Genomic DNA, 13,196 nt, shown 5'->3' on the forward strand with positions numbered 1-13,196 from the left:
GAACAAAGAGTCCATCTGAATTGAATCTCTAGTAAAAAACATAATAATAATAAAAAGCCCTTTGAAGCTATATAGTAGAGTGTAAAAAATGCTTAGGGGTAAAGAAGGGTGAAGAATAAAAGAAAGGATGCTCCTAGCATCGCCCCCTTTCCCTCTTTTTCATTTCCAGTGAGCGGGACATTTAAATTATTTTGTGGTTTGATTTTTTTTTTTTTTAAACCGGGCACTGCAGGCAGCGGTACCCACAGGCAGAGGGACAAACTGTCAGTCTGGATACTCCTGCCAGTTAGCCCCTCGCGGCCAACCAGGGACCCCGGAGGGAGAGGGCGCAGTGGGGGGTGCCGAACAAAGGGGCGGGGGTGGTAGGAGCTCCACGCGGATCCTGGACAGAGCGCTCAAACGGCGGCGGGGGAGGGACACACCGAGCCTCGCCAAAGGATGCCCCCGGCTCCTGCACCCCGCAGCCCAGACTCGCTCCAGCCTCCCCGCCCCCTCTCGACTTCCCAGACCGCTCCCGCGCGAGGGTACTCGGCACAGGCACGTCCGCCTCGCTGGAGTCGCCAGGCCACGGGGGGGACCTCTCCAGTCCCTTCATTTGCTGCAGGTCGCCCCAGTGAACCCGAGTTCGCGCCCGGGGCAATGCAACTGTGGATGAGACCCTGCCAGCGGTCGTGGGAGAAAGGGTCTGACTGAGTGCTGAAATAAAAACGAGCGGTCGCCGCGGACGCTTCAGTACCGCGAAATCTCAGAGCGGAAATTGGCTGTCCCGGTGTGGGCGGGGGCAGCAGCGGGCTGGGAGCTGGGGAGAAGAGGCAAAGTGCCCGCGCAGCTCGGGTAACTTCGCTGGGCAACCAGGCGACAGCGGGCAGAGACCGTGCTGCCGCCGCCGCTTCCCCGAGGAGAGGCGAGGTTAACGGGCAGTCGGTGCCGGTCTTGTACCCAAAGCGCTATTGTAATTGACGAGAACAGGGTGAATGTTGTCGGGCAGCGCAAACAGGGAGAGGAGCCCCGCGGGAGAGTGCCAGCCGAGCTCCCGAAAGCCGCCCTCCATGTCCTCCGCCCTCGGAGGGGCGCCTGCGCCCGGAGACGCTTCACCCCAAATGCCCACTCGCCATCCCACGGGGCAGCGCAAGGAAGAGACCGTGAAAAGAGGAGAGCAGGAGAGCAAGCGAGCGCGAGAAAAGAAGGAACGACGCCCGCGGGGAGGACCACGTACCTTGAGCTCCTCAATGTCCAGGTTTGTTGATCTGTCCATGAGCGAAACTAAAGGAAGTGGAGAGGAACCGGGCAAGTTGCACCAAAAAACAATCTAGTCTTTTAGTTTCCAGCCTAAACTCAGCTTTATCCTCCTCCAAGCTCTGGCAGCTTCTCTCAGTCTCATTCTCCGAGATCACGCCGCCTCCACCGGTTAAAAATAATCAAAATAAATAAATAATAATTATAATTCACTTTGTTTTACTTCCTCAAAGATTTAGTGACAGGTGATCGTTACCGCGGTGCAACCCAGCCGAGTCGGATCAAGCAGGGGGGGAAAATCCACTCTATTTAAGATTATTTTTTTCTTCTGCAATAAGCTTAGAAACCAGCGAATTGCTGCATCCCAAGAAAAAAAGCTGCTTCCCTGGACAGCATCATGCGGCAAATTTCAAGCAAATGTGTTCAAACTGAAGAGAAGAGTAAATGATAAAGCCTTCCTCCGACAGGCTTACTCTGGTAGCTAATTTAGCACACTCTGAGTCCCAAGCATTAACAATGATCAATTTCCCTGGCAAGATAACCAAATCCCCGAAGTCCTGCATAGACCTAAAAAATGTCTTGCAGCTAAGAGGTATTCTCTCAGTGGAGAAAAGAAGATAAAGTCTGACGGGAACGTTCTCCTTTGAAGGTTATGCTAAAAGAGTTGAGAGAATAGGAGGTGGCTCCTACAGAGGAGAGGAAAGAGGGAGAGAAAGGGAGAGAAAAATTTTCCTCCCGCTTGGCTGTTTTACTGGCCTTCACCACCAGGTGACTGACTTCACTTCTCTCTTCTCCCAGCCAGCACTAAGGGGATTTCTCTCATCTGTCAAAAAGCAACATTTCCTTTCCAAACAAATACTACGCTGCTGGGTCTTAAAGACTGCCCTCTGCCTGTCATCCAATAGGTGACCAGCATTTTAATTCATTTCATATATTGCCTCATCTTATTCCCATAGATCTAAGAGGAACATACATGTGTGTATCATAAACATGTATTCACTTTACATCTCTGTTACTTTCGGTGTCATTGAATTTTTTTTTCCTTTTAACTTAAGAAAGACTTATAAAAAGTGACAAATATAAATATTAAAGGAAATGTCTTGCACTGATGTTTCTTATGGTAAAGCAATGTTTTATTGGGAAAATATTATTTAAACAGATACTGACAGTTCAGTACCATTAACTTGTAGGGTGTAGGTTTGGGAAAAAGGCTCATTTTCTTCATTTAAATGTCTTAGTGTAAAAGCTTGACTTTTGAGGGGATTTAAACAGTCTCTTCTTATTTTGTTACAGCACATAAACTAGTGAGCCATAAAAATGTTTTAAGATTCAGAAAATAAGCTGAGTAAATAATTAAATTTGTATATATATATATATATATATATATATATATATATATATATATTTTTTTTTTTTTTTTTCAGATTTAGATGTTCACCATCTAGTCTTCTGACCTCCCTAACTTCATCTGTGTCCTCCCACTTGCTGTGCTCCAGCCACATGGTCTACCAATCCACCTGCCATTTCTTCTGCCACCAGCTCTTTCACACTTGCTCTTGTCCCTCATTCAGGACAGCTCTCTCTCCCTCTTCGAAAGTTTAACCCTCCTGCTTCAGACTAAAGTCTCCTCTTCAGAGATTTTCCTCCTGTGAGTCTCAGAGATTTGCCCCAGGTGAGTCCTCAGATAGTCTCCTTTGTCGTCTTAATAGCAGTCACTTCAATTTATCATTCTGTACTGCATACATCTGTTATCTGTTTGTCTGCTTCTTCCAGTAGACTATAAGCTCTGGAGGTCAAGTTCTATACCTTTGTAATTCACCAGTAGATCCCAAGAGTCTAGCTCATCATAAGCACAAAAAATATGTCTGCCTGGAATAGATAAATGTGTGTGGGAAAACCTTTAATTGTTCTTATTCTAATATCTGAAAACCTCCATGAATTCCTTTTTTCTCAACACACAAATGCCAGTTTATCCCCTCCTAGTCTGCAGCTATGCCTAGTGGGCTCAGCTTTATAGTAAGGCACGTGGAGTTCTTTCATTAAAGCCTATTCTAGTCCACAAACTTATCAAAACTAGCTTTCTTTAACACTTTGACTTGTGCCTAGGCTTTCAAGATTAACACCAAGTAGACAATAGTCCATAATTAGTGGAGCTGAATATCAAATTTTCAAAATTTTAAATGTTCACTGTACATAATTATTTTACATATGATGAAAAACAATCAGGTTGCAGGTTGAGAGGATAATGAAGTTATATAAAATGCATAATTCTTTAAAAAGCTTCTTTGCCAGAAATTATCAATAATTCAACATGAATAACATAATTACATATATTTTTTAAAAGTCAAGTTTTTCCTATATAATTTTACATTCCCTATCAACTTGTTATTGCCTAAGTTTAGAAAATTGAATGTAATAAGCAAATTTATTTTGAGCATGTTAACAAAGTGATATTATCTCTGAGATAACTTTAAAATTTGCAATTGTGAAAGCATAGCTCAAGAAAGACAACTTCAAAAATAAACATTAATGTTTAAATACCATTCAGAAAGGGCAGACTCCATGTAGTACTATGGCATAAAATAAAAGTTGGAAGAAAAAGTTATACTGTACTTAATAATAAAGGCTGAGCTTAACCATATTTTTAAAAGTTATATTTAGCCATATATATAATAAATTTAATTAATCTTTAGTAATATGAAATTATGTTCAACATTTGATGTTGACCAGACTGGCATTATATTGCCTACAGAGAGAAACTATATAGGTGATTTCCAAATCAATTCCGAATATGGCTCTGATTAAATGTCTACAGAGCCAGAGACTTCCAAGTCTTTTACTATTTCATGAATTCCCATGAAAATTTATTAGGCTAAATATTCCTGAAACCAAAAAATGAAATTTGATGACAAAAATATAATTTGCTAAAACATATGTATATAACTTTCCAAGGAAATCAGGACTCAATTCCACTTCAGCTGACAGGTGACTAAGTGAGACAACCATCGTAAAATGAAATAACTTTAAATAATTTGAAATAGGGCCATGAACGGATGGAGCAGTGAACTGAGGAGAGGAATATTACCTAGATGTTCTGACGAAGACAGATGCCCATGACTGCTCCAGGTGATCATGCTGGCACATAGCAGGGTATGTGAAAGGAGCAAGATTCAATTTTAGCAAAGATGTATAATTCAAAGACAAACTACAAACAGAAATTACAACCCCCAAGTAGGGAGAAGGCAGTGTGGAAACACCCGCAGGTCATGAGATATTACAGTTCAGGATCACTCATTCATGGATACATTCATCATTGTCACCTTCTACCATAAGGTAGTAAAGTGAATGTACACATGCCATTAGGAGCTTCCTTATTTTAACTAATTTACAGAAGTGGGAACCTTACAAATACTCTTCTTGTCCAGTGGACAATGTAATTTTTACTCATCATATATGGTTTAAAAACATAAGAGTTTTCAATTTTGTAGGCCTTTATAATCCCCTCTTCCCAATTCTCTCGCCAAATTACAATGGTGGTGCTTTTATGTTTATTTTCTTAGTCTACTACATAGTAAGATCATCTTTTATTTCAATTTTTGGGAATTATTAAATGAATAAGTAATATGAGTCATTAAAACAGAGTGGTAAATAACCTATTTCCATAGTTGCCCCACTTACTTACTAGTAACTAGCATTTCTATTCCTATGATCTAAATAAATGCTTGCCACAGAAAAGGTTTATCTCTCAAAAAATTATTTTTAATTCCATTATGTTTTTGAAAATATGTACCAGAATATATTGACATATCAAATATTAGGTTTCCTTATGGGTAAGAGATGTAATTGTTTATATGTGAATAGATGAGGGATAATAAATTAAATGAACTATTAATATTGTGATGTAGTTGAAAGGATATCTTTTGTCTCTTCCCAAAAATGATCATCTCTGTTATAGCATAGACGTATATGTTTCTATTTTTTTAAAAAAATCAATGTTGGAAATTAAGTTAAAATACTTTATGTTCACCTGCAACCTATATCATGCTCCTACCTCAATTTTTCTTCAAAACAAAAGAAAATAAAAATTGTAGTAGCTCAGACAACAAGAGAAAGCGAAGGATAAAAAGAATAAAAGGACACAGAGATGCCTGTGTATAGCCAAATAAGAAGCCAGGGTATCGAATGAAGGCAAACAAAAAATCAAAGCTGGGAATATATATCCCTTTCCTTTTACATTTAATGCAGAAAAATATTGGTAAATGTATATTTTTAATTAAAAATATATTCAGTTATTTAGCTACATGATTTGAAAAGTACTTCAGTCATGAGAATACATATGGTTTGTATAGCATAGATTACAGTTGTCTATAAAAGATAATAGAGGATCTTCTTTGCAGAATTTAGAGATTGTAATAAATACTAATATTAAAAGCATCTCCCAAACCATTATGAATTACATGTCAGAGTCATGCACATTGATAATTATTGCTTGACATTTGAAAAACAATGCACCTCACAATGCTAAACTTCCTATGGAGTATAAGAAATAGAAACATAACAAAGCCACCAAAAAAAAAAAAAAAATAGCCTGATGAAAACTTGAATTCAAGCTTGTAACAAATGCATAGCAGTGAATGCTATAACCCAGTAATAATTAAAACAAAATAAAAGCATCCCAGGACATGTCAAAGAGCATCACATCGCGATTATATAAGTACAGATAAATGGGGAAGAAATGTTGTCAGAAGTCGGCAATCAAGGCCCTATTGATCCTCAATGCACTTTTCCATCAAAAATGATTATCAAATTACCTAGAAGGTTTAAATGCTCAGAAATAATGAACCTTAAAAATTAGAACCATATACTAAATAAAATACAACTCTGAAGAATGTTTTAAATTGCCACCTTCAATCAGGCCAACAATCTTAGTATTAGAAAAAGGAAAAACTCTGGCTTCTTTATTCATATTGACTAAATAAGTTGGTTCATTTAAATTCAAGTGTTCAATTCTTCAGTTAAATTAATGTCTATTAGCAGGCCTAATATGAAGTTTTTTAAACTCACCTTTTGGAAGGAAAATGAGCATTCTGAAATATTTTCTATTTCAACATAAGAACCTAAAACTGTTATGTCATACCCCTTCCCTCGCCCCCCACACACACACAGTGAGAAACCAATATAATACCAACAACAATAGAACCTTTATGAACAGTCAGTCTTTCTATGTGTTCTACTGGTATCACTCTAACAAGAAATGGACAGAACCACAGATATGGAGGAAGATGAGTAAATCATTCATTGATTCTAAAAGAAAGATCTGAATAGCCAGAAAGAACTGAAAATAGTATTGACCTTGGATGAAGTATGTTTCAAGGAAAAAAAAATAAATCTGAGGAATCTGGAAGAAAATACTTAATGTGATTAAATTCTGAAATAGGCCACATTCAATTAACTTGTAGTTTGGAAATTTTCCTATTCTGAGAATGACAAAGAATAATACCATGAAATAGAACATTTTATTGTTTTTCTGGTCTGTTCATTGGCATACAATTGTTGTTTAGAACTTCATTTTAGGAAATTAATGTGAATTTTTTTCTCTTTTTATTCCCATGCCTACACTAAGTAAAATTAAAATAATAATTAATAAAATTATATCTTAACAAATTGCTTATATATAAAATTGAATTCTAAAAAAAGCTATTCCTAAATAATAATAACAATAATAAAATTTTTATTTTTTTGCAATTCTTTCTTATTTTGAAGAATGGGATAGGCTCCAAAGACTTTCCAAACTTAATTTTACTAATATCTGTTGGCAATCAGTTACTCATTATTATCAATATGTACTATTGTCATGGATCTTTAAAACTTTGGTAATTTTTTCTAAGAAGAGAATTCTTATATAATAAGAATATTAACAGTTATCTGAAGTTCTTCAAAGTTCTCCAAGAACACAGAATGAAAAATAAAATGAAATAAAATAAAATAGGTATTGTAGTGTTTAAAACTGTCATTGATTTGCTTTAAAAAAAAAAAAAATGAAAAACAGAGTAAGGCAAAGTGGGGGCTTATGGAACTGTGAATTAGTTGGAATCATCTATCTTACATGACAAACTATATTTACGCCAAATAGTCACAAATTGCTTAATCAGCTGTAGCAGCATGGAAGTCTATGCAGCATGATACAACCTGGGTTCATTTTCACACTCAGCCCATTTTGACAGTTGGGAGCACCAAGTTAAGGAGCATGTATTTGAGTTTTTTAAAGCCTAATAATGAGTGCCAATTATTTTACATAAATAAACTGATATACTTTTGATATTGAACTGAGAGTACATCCCTCCTTACCTGCAGCCTGAATAATGCCATATGTCAGCATGACAAGAGGTTTCCTAAAAAGCCCAGAACTATCTATCTTTGTCCTAATTACAAAAACCATTCATGTGCTTGGCAATAACTTTTAGGCAGGAGGTCTTCCTTCCCAAATGTGGGGTCCTTAGCTTCTTTCCTTTTGATTATGAAAAGTTTCCTGCTATGAATGCAGTCACTTCCATCTTTGTATACTTCAAGATTTGGCTTGTTTCACTGGTGGTCCTCAGAACATATCTGTAATAAAGACTGCAGAACCTCTTCGTTTTCAAAGGGGATGCATTTGGAAATGTATGTTTGAAAGGGTGAAATTTTTTAAAAATGTAATCGGGCATGTGAATTTCTTTGATGTAAAGAATAGACTTAATTTATATGTGATTAAGTGCTTTGAGTAAAGCACATATAGATGAAATACATGATTATTAGAGGTCTGAACACTAATGATAAAATGAAATATCTTTATAGATTTTTCTCCTGATAATCTGTTTTAGAAGCAGTCTGAGTATATAGTAAATCATAGCTCATGGTATAAAATCACCTTCATAATTCTTTGTTATTATATTGTTCAATCTCACATGATAATATTGTACACTTAATTTTCTACTTGCTTTTTTTTTTCTGCTCTGGAAGCAAAATATAATTTTTCCACATTTTCATTAAAAACTAATTTCACAAAAATACATTTTCTAAATATATTTCAGAAATGTTTATGAACTGATTACCTATGGGACTGGAAAATCCAATTTTTTTCACTTCTGCCTATATCTGGCATAGTCCTGAATTATTAAAAAATGACCATCAATCTGTTATTATATGCCAATCAAACTTATGTCAAACTGCTGTGTGACATAAGACATTGACTCAAAGATAAAATTTCCATAGTTCTCGTAAATAAAAAAATACTTATTTTTTCTTTTATGATTAATAGAAGAAAACATCATCCTAACATTAGTCAACTTACTTAATCTTCTGTGAAAAAATAAATAAGGTAAAACTTTGGCTTATTGTTATTATGAATGTTAGGATCTCTAACTGAACATAATCTTTATAACTATGTAATTTAAGTTCATCAGTAATATTATTGAAAGTCAGTATACTTGAAATCATACAGGTTTAAGGAGCGGTGAGACCCTGAGCATAGATTTTACAGTATAATCAATAACAGATAATGCAAACGCAAATTCAAAGACCTGTTCTAGGACACACACCCAAGTGCCCTAATCCTGTCCTAAGTTTATAGTCAGGACTTGACAAGATATCAACCTCTGTCTTAGGATTTCAAGTATAGAAAAAATGTATTTACATATTTTACTCCCTCAAAACTTTTAATATACAATGTGATAGAAAGAAAATCAGGAGAAATGGATTAGTGTTGGCCTCTCCAATCATTAATTTGTGACCTTATAACTAGTCTTTTATTTCTTCAGTTCTCAAGTCTCTATAAAATAATGAGTTATTCTTAAAAGATCTATACTACTTTATATCATGCTGGTTTTTAAAAAGCCATTGAGTTAAGTAAAACAGCACATGTAAAGAGCATAACCACAAAGATTAAGTCTAAAGAAGTTAATAAATTTTCCTTTAAAGACCCTTCTGGTTATAAAAATCTATGATATATTTCCATTTCCTCATAGGTATTCACTAAATAAAAATATGCCAACTATTAAAATTTGTTATTTTTACTGGTGGGATTATAAGTGATTTTTATTTTCTGAATTACCTACACTCTGCATGTATTATTTGGTGGATTAAATAATAACTAACTGACAAAGGTGACTGACACATGTCAACAGGGAGAAAATATTCACAATACATATAGCTAATAAGGAATTAGTATCTATCTATCTATCTATATCTATATCTATATCTATCTATCTATCTATCTATCTATATATAAAACTATATATGAAACACTATATATATATGTATATATATACACCAAGGAGTCAATAAACATATGACCACCTTCATTAGTACTCAGGAAAATTCAAATTAAATTCCTAATAGATACTGTTTCATACCACTATATTGGTAATTTTTTTAAAATCTGACAATAGAAAGTGTTACGAAGAATATGGAGCTAGTAGAAAAATGTTATAGTGTACTCATGAAGCTATAAATTGGTTCAACGATAATAGGGAAAATGGCATTTTCTAGTAAAGTTGAACATGTACATAGACTATCATCCAGCAAGTCTACTCAAGCATATTTTTGTATCTGTCAACATAAATAGTGCTAGTTATGGCAACATTCAAATCTCAGTGGCTTGCTATAGCAAAGTTTTATTTCTTGCTCCTATCACATACTGATGTGAGTCAGTGTGGCAAGAGTCCTGTACCACACAATTGCTCAATCTAGTGGCTCTTCTCAACTCTAGCCTTAAGTCCTCTATTTGATTACCAGTAAGGATACAAGGGAAGAAAATAAATGTAGAGTAGTAGTAGATTTTATGGAATAGACCTACAAGTGATATGCATCAGTCTCTTGTACCATTCTCTCAGCCTAATCTCAGTCACATGACATGGCCTAACTGTAGGGGATGCTGGGTAATGTAGTGTGGTTTTGTGCAGAGAAAGGAAAAACATAGCGTGGATACTGATGAGTACTAGCAATCTCTGTCACACTTACTCTTTTTGGTCACCAAATATTTCTTTGCTCCCTTATTACCACACATAAAATATATCACCTTATTTTCAAGAAAAACTAACCCATCCAAACACTTTTTCTCCAGCTCAATGTCTAGGATCTCTAGGTTATGTGCATCCTTCTCCCGTTGTGGCTTCTTATTGTCCAGCCACCTGAGTTAACAATACAATCAAATTTCTCCAAAACTTCCACATGAAAATGCTCAACAAGGACAAGATAATCATTAGAAACCATGCTGGTGAAGAAAAAGGAGGAACTGGAGACAACCCAACACTCACTGGCCCCTAGCAATAATGTAAAAACCTTTACAGATAATTGCACATGCAGCTTATCTTGGGAGTAGATAGTGTTCTTTGATTAGACCCTGATATTACTAGAAGGAACTCCTTGGTCCAATGCTATCTTGCCTCCACACTCTAGATGTTTATTCTGTGTTTATCATCTTCCTTGTCCACATCTGATATGGGTATTGGGAAGCAGGCTCTCTTTGGGGGCTGGAACACTTTTGTAAGCCACTTCCTGGGAGCTGTATTAGTTAGTTTGGGAGCTACATTAGTTTGCTAGGGTTGTCATAACATGGTATCACAGACTGGTAGCTTAAACAAGAGACATTTATTTTCCCACAGCTCACAAAGCTAAAAGTCTGAGATCAAGTTACTGGCATGTTTGGTTTCTTCTGAAAGATGTGAGGAAAGGATCAGGTCACTCCTTCATTTGCAGATGGCCACATGTGGCCATTCCTCTGTATGTGTGCATCTCTCATGTCTCTTTCTCTTCTTATAAGACGTCCAGATAAATTGGAGGCCCACTAAAGGACCTCATTTTAACCTAATCACCTTTTTAAACGTCCTATCTCTAAATACAGTAACATTATGAGGGACTGGGGGCTAGAGTTTCAACATGTGAATCTTGGAGGGGAAACAATTCAACTCATAACAAGACCTTAAAAGTTGTTTGCATTTGGAACATTTAATATTAAAGGGAGTATCTTTGGCAGTGAATTACCTTCAAAATATTAGTAGGCTTATGATCAATTTGCTTCTATTTAATTTCATGTGTCAGTAACCACATCCTAATTTCTTTCCTAGATAAAGTTCTCAGATGTGCTTTATCATCTGTCACTGGCAACAGTCTTACCAGATTTTTGTCACGTTATAACAGGGCTCTCCAGCCTTTTAATCTCTGGTAGCCAATCCTTTGCCATGTTTAAGTGGTAAGTCAATGCCACATTTCAGGTGTTTCTGTCTATGAGATAAGGAAAAGGGATGGCCATGGGGAAATTTCTGGAAGTAAGCCAGGAAATGGTGTATACCCCTTCTGTTCACATTGTACTGACCAGCAGATTGTCACACAGCCTCACCTAATTGCAGAAGAACCTGAGAAATTCAGTATTGGTGTATGGCGGGAAAGGACAGAACACAGATATGTGTGAGCCCTGACATTCTCTACCACAAGACCATAGAAAAAATTTTGCACATTTGTTGATTGTACCAAAAAAATACAAAACAACTGGAATAGATATACACATACTTGCATACATGGAGTCTGGTTTCATATACTTAAGTGCAAAAGCATGTAAAAATGAACAAAATATCTATATGGTAAATATTATTTAATTGTATAAACATACATTGTGAAGCTATAAGGAAATTCAAAGACTTAGGAGATCGATGCACCTGGCACATTTATTCACCCCTATGTTACCATACCACATCATTCCTCCCACCCGGTGGTGCATTCATTCACAAACACTCATTGAGAACCTTCTGCCTCTGAAGCCCTGAGCCCTTTATTGTTTATACTCATGCTCCAGTGAAAAAGCCCTGCGACTATGAACAAAAGCCATCCCTCTGCCAAAGTAAAAGCCTCTAATGGGTACATCCCCTAATAGTTAAACAACCCATGAGGTCAGAAACAGAATGGTCAAGACAAATGAAACATATTGTTCCAATCATTCATTTCCAGACACTGTGTGTTCCAGCAAATATTGGGAAGTGTTCATAGTAAAAGCACAAAAGGAAAGAGTTATGACTTTGACTTTTATGCGTATCGTCTTGTGGAATCATAGCATGTTTTAATACTAGGAGAAACTATAAAGATAACGTAGGCAAACCTTCGTTTTATAGAAAAACAAATAAATAAATAAATAAATAAATAGATAGATAGATAAAACCAAAAAACCCAGGTGCACACCTAAATAGAATTGTCTAACTAGATGGTGTTAGCGCCAAGACAAGAACCTCTCTAAAGACAGAATAAATATTAAAATGGGGAGCTATCTCAAAAGATAGCAATGTGTTTATGTGATAGCAATAAAATACTTGAAAACTTATAGAATTAATAATAGTTTACTAAATATGATTTTATATAATTATCCATAGTGATTTTCCACACACTGGAAATATGCTTATATCTTCTATAGATAAAATAAGTTTTTCACTTCTCCCTCCAGCGTTTTAATTTACATCTTTTTCTTGCTCTAAGTTGAGTATTATTCAATTTTAGTCCTGCTAAAGCTCATCGTTGACAGATTTTCTTTTCAGTTTTTAAATGAACTGACAATATTTTCTTCTATTATGGAATAAATATTATCATACTGTGTTGCACAAGCACACCTTTTTTGGCCATACTGGAATTAATATGTCTTTCTTCCAAGTTCCTATGGCAACATTTATGTGTACTTATCTCTCTGCTAAGATTTGAAACTTTTTAACAGGTCCCCATTTATTTGTCTAGCATAGTGCCTCGCATGGAGTAAAAATCCCATAAATATTTGTAAAATAAATGCACATGTGCACTCATCAGTAGGAGCTTATTTCAAGAACAGCTCACAAGAGAGGAGCCTGAGGCTCAGCCAGAAAAGACAAGACAAAAATACTGAGAGCAAGGATTGCAAACTGACTGGAGAAGTGGGCTCCCGAGCAAAGATCCTCTGTTAGTAACTA

At 36.1% G+C, this 13,196-nt stretch overlaps 1 protein-coding gene and 1 long non-coding RNA gene across 3 annotated transcripts in view; one reads left to right on the forward strand and one right to left on the reverse strand.

Moving 5' to 3' along the window:
* SGCZ (sarcoglycan zeta) overlaps nucleotides 1-2,125 on the reverse strand; it is an 802,473-nt gene extending 800,348 nt beyond the window's left edge. For both annotated transcript variants that reach the window (XM_074329721.1, XM_074329720.1), the window contains exon 1: nucleotides 1,217-2,125. In XM_074329721.1, the coding sequence (XP_074185822.1) occupies nucleotides 1,217-1,255 (39 nt within the window). In that variant the 5' untranslated portion in view covers nucleotides 1,256-2,125. The remainder of the gene's footprint in view (nucleotides 1-1,216) is intronic.
* The window catches only part of LOC141571043 (uncharacterized), a 141,757-nt gene continuing 128,792 nt past the window's right edge, over nucleotides 232-13,196 (forward strand). Inside the window, exons 1-2 of the long non-coding RNA XR_012495534.1 lie at nucleotides 232-1,237; nucleotides 2,661-2,908. This is a non-coding gene — a long non-coding RNA (uncharacterized LOC141571043). The remainder of the gene's footprint in view (nucleotides 1,238-2,660; nucleotides 2,909-13,196) is intronic.

This window comes from Rhinolophus sinicus, linkage group LG04 (assembly GCF_036562045.2).
Source record: "Rhinolophus sinicus isolate RSC01 linkage group LG04, ASM3656204v1, whole genome shotgun sequence".
Lineage (NCBI taxonomy): Eukaryota > Metazoa > Chordata > Mammalia > Chiroptera > Rhinolophidae > Rhinolophus > Rhinolophus sinicus.